We start from the raw sequence: 3,681 nt of genomic DNA on the forward strand, positions 1-3,681 counted from the left end.
GCAGAGAGCTACCTTATTTTTCTTTAACTAGGGAAAGCATCTCCTACTCTGATTGCTTCAGTTCTGAATGAATGCCATTCTTCTTGAAAGAGCATGGCTACTCAGACTCACACAAGGATGCACCCATCCCTCTTTCCATATGTGATTAGCTGTGTGACCAATGGGGGAGGGATATCTCTTTTCTCTGACATTTAATTTCTTCTTCTGTGAAGTGGGGATAATTATGACTTTAAACAGTACATATGAGGCTTAGAAATAATGATTGTAAAACCACTAAGGGCTTGACTGGTGGTGAATAACTCTTATAGTTTCTGGTGAGCAGAATGTAGAGCTGAGGGGATGTTGACAATCTCTCAGAGAGTCCATAGTGGTTTCTACAAGCCTAGTGGTCTTCTTCCCTTCCGGCCTTAGTGACTACACCCTTCTAGGCATTATTCACACACAGGATGGTAGGAAGGCTGGCAGGATGGGGTTTCTGCACTAAAAACAACCACAAATGCCACTTACTGAAGTCATGCATTTAGAGTGGTGCAATGTGAACCCCAACTTGATGATCTGAAAACACAGTATTATTTTTATTAGTTCCTTTATGGGCAAGCAACAGCATAATGAGATTGCATTTGTGGTTAGAATAATCAATTCTTGTCTTCTTACCTACTTAATATTTTGAGGATCACCCACTACTTTCATATTCATATTCTTCTGTTTGGTAAAGATTTATTGATTACCTATCATCTATTAAATTAAATGGACTTTTCTTGCATACTTTAAAACTACAATATGATGTTCACTGAAAATAGTATTCTTTGAATTAGAAAAGACAAGTTGAGAGATCTATCCTGGGTTCCTACTTTAATATGGTTTCTTAGAAACATTTTCAATAAATCTTCAGCATCTGCTACTCAATCAGTAAGGGGGACAGGTGTTTTTTATTCAGTACCACTGATTTGTATCAGCAGATGACACTGGGCTCTGGACCACAATGCAGAAGTGAGAGCTGGCCCAGCACAACCTGTTATTTGTGCTGGAGCTGTAAACTATGCCTTTCTGCACAGTGGGGCCCCAGGAAATGTCAGCGTGGTTCATGTCTGGGACAGCTTTTGAACCGAATTACATCAATCACAGGAGTTTTATGCACATAAACTTAAAAAAGGCAAAGGAACAAATGAGTTTCTATGTTGCTTGGAATCAACGTGTATGTCCCTAGAGATCTGAGACAAGGTCTTCAGAGAGTGACTGTGTTTTCTGCAAAACAGCTCTTGAATTTTCTATTGTTATTTTATTTTAATCAGATTAATAAACAACATATTTTAGGGATAATACAAGAATATGCTTTACAAGTTCAAAGCAGAGAGAAATCAGTTTTGTAGTAGTGAAAGCAAATGAGCAAAGGCCACTGCAGAGGATGCTTCCCATGAAGTAGGTCTCAGAGAGCATGTCTAGTCATCTCTGCACACATGGAGAGAAAGGAGTACCAAACACACACATGGAGAGAAAGGGACACCAAGCTCACACACAGAGAGAAAGGAGCACCAAGCTCACACATGGAGAGAAAGGGGCACCAAACACACACATGGAGAGAAAGAGGCACGAAGCAAATATATCCAACCATTTATTTTTCTGGTGATTTAGTAGAGAATAGTCCTGATGTTTTTACACCCATGTTTTGTGTTTGAACTGTCGTTGTACCGTTCTGACTCATCTTTGTTTATCACTGTCTTAGGCAACAAGATGGTGGTTTAGAGTCTGATGTCTTTGATGAGAGCGGTATTCCAAAAGTGACTACTTCTGCAAGAGAGAAAGACATCTTGGTAACAACTCACTTCTGTCAGTAGAACTGCAAATAGAAGGAAGAACTCAAAATATTGCGTGTCCTTGAGATTATTCCGTCCTTTCTTGTGTATCTTTGTGTGTGCAGGAATGAACAGAGAGTTGTATCAGATTATTCTATTAGATTAAGCATTCTCTCTCTTACCACCTAAGATCTCACGTAAGCAATTCCAAAGCTGCCTGATCCCTTCCTAAAGTTTGTCTCAGTCATATATATCCTTATCCAACATTATTCTTTTATGATAATTTTTCTGAGTTTGATAATGGATATTCTAAAAAGCACATTAACTTATTTTAGAAGCAATAATTCTGGTGTTTCAAATGTATAAACATTTTTTAAATGGATGCATTAAGAATTATAACATCATAGGCTAGAGAGATGGTTTAGAGAACTGGCTGTTGTGCTGGACCCGGGTTTAATCCCAAGCCCTCACATGGCAGTTTATAACCATCTGTAACTCCAATCCCATGGAGTCTAACACCCCTTTTCAGATTCTATGGACAACATGCATGCATGTAGTGAACAGACATACATGCAGTCCAAACACATAACACATACAAAAAATAAAAGCATTGTGAATTTGAAAATATTTTGAATTTTAATTTTTGCCCCAAGTGCTGTGTAAATAATTATGAATAATTGAGAATTATCAGATTTTAAAGTGATAATTAACATGTATAATATTTATAGTACAATAAAGGATAGAAATGGGCTGTCTTAGTCAGTGTTTTACTTCTGGGCCTGGCATGGTTTTTGAAACCTCAAAGGCCACTTTAGTGACATACCTCCCTCCTCCAGCAAGGCCACATCTCTTAATCAGTCCTTCCCAACAGTTCACAAACTGGGGACTAAACACACAAATATATGAGCCTATGCCTTTCCTATTCAAACCAGCACAATTCAGTTCTGTTGTATGCTTCTAGACTTAGTGTAAAAGGATACTGACTTGAATGCAGCTTTCATGATTGACCTCTGATCATCAAACATAAAAGTGCAGAACTAATAATATGTTCCAAAAGTTTACAAACGCCGACCTGTAATTGAGCATGTACTCTATTCCATAGCTCATCTATTTGATGATGTAACTTTGACGCTTAAGGTATAGATGTGAACTAAGAAAAATTGCTTTGGCTTGCAGGAAATATCATTTTAAAAACTTAAGAGATCTCAAACAATGCTTATGCGACTTTCACAAAAGTGCTTTGTATTATTTATAAATACTTTGTTCTCCCCAGATGTATTTTCCCCTGTGGTTTTGTGTTTTGACCCCACTCTCCTTTACTGCAGTACTAAATCTCTGCCTCCTCACTTATCACAGAGGTATTACTACTACATTCGCCATGGAATTGATAGTGATCATGTGGCCCCATTGGAAGACTCTTGGCTGGAGCACGTATTACAATTGGTTCCACAGCATCTGAAAGTCATGACTAATAGCATCATGGTCTTGTCGGATGAGATAAGAGAGGATTATCTTCTTAGTGTAAAGAAATCCATAGGTAAGTTGCTGTGTTTTCTACTTTGAGTATGCGTTGCCTTAAAGGCAAGTTTTGAGTTGAAAGTTAACACCTAATTTTGACAAGTTCCCTTGGCTGATTTTGCTCTTTCCCACCTAATTGCTGCATTAAGACCTCACCAACTTTCTTATTTTTTTTATTTTTATTTTATTTTATTTTATTTTTAATTTTTGGCAGTTTTATTTTTTTTAATTTTTAATATTTTTATTACATATTTTCCTCAGTTACATTTCCAAAGCTATCCCAAAAGTCCCCCATAGCGCCCCCCACTTCCCTACCCACCCATTCCCATTCTTTTGGCCCTGGCATTCCCCTATATTGGGGCATATAAAG

The 3,681-nt window shown here is 37.7% G+C and overlaps 1 protein-coding gene across 1 annotated transcript in view; it reads left to right on the top strand.

The window, feature by feature from the left end:
* Window positions 1-3,330, top strand: part of LOC110288426 (dynein heavy chain 7, axonemal-like) — a gene marked incomplete at both ends in the record, with an annotated part of 18,721 nt that extends 15,391 nt beyond the window's left edge. Inside the window, 2 exons of the mRNA XM_021154780.1 lie at window positions 1,724-1,811; window positions 3,150-3,330. Of these exons, the coding sequence (XP_021010439.1) occupies window positions 1,724-1,811; window positions 3,150-3,330 (269 nt within the window). The remainder of the gene's footprint in view (window positions 1-1,723; window positions 1,812-3,149) is intronic.
* Between the last annotated feature and the right edge of the window lie 351 nt (window positions 3,331-3,681).

The sequence above is a fragment of the Mus caroli genome, unplaced genomic scaffold (assembly GCF_900094665.2).
Source record: "Mus caroli unplaced genomic scaffold, CAROLI_EIJ_v1.1 scaffold_16913_1, whole genome shotgun sequence".
In the NCBI taxonomy this organism is placed as follows: Eukaryota; Metazoa; Chordata; class Mammalia; order Rodentia; family Muridae; genus Mus; species Mus caroli.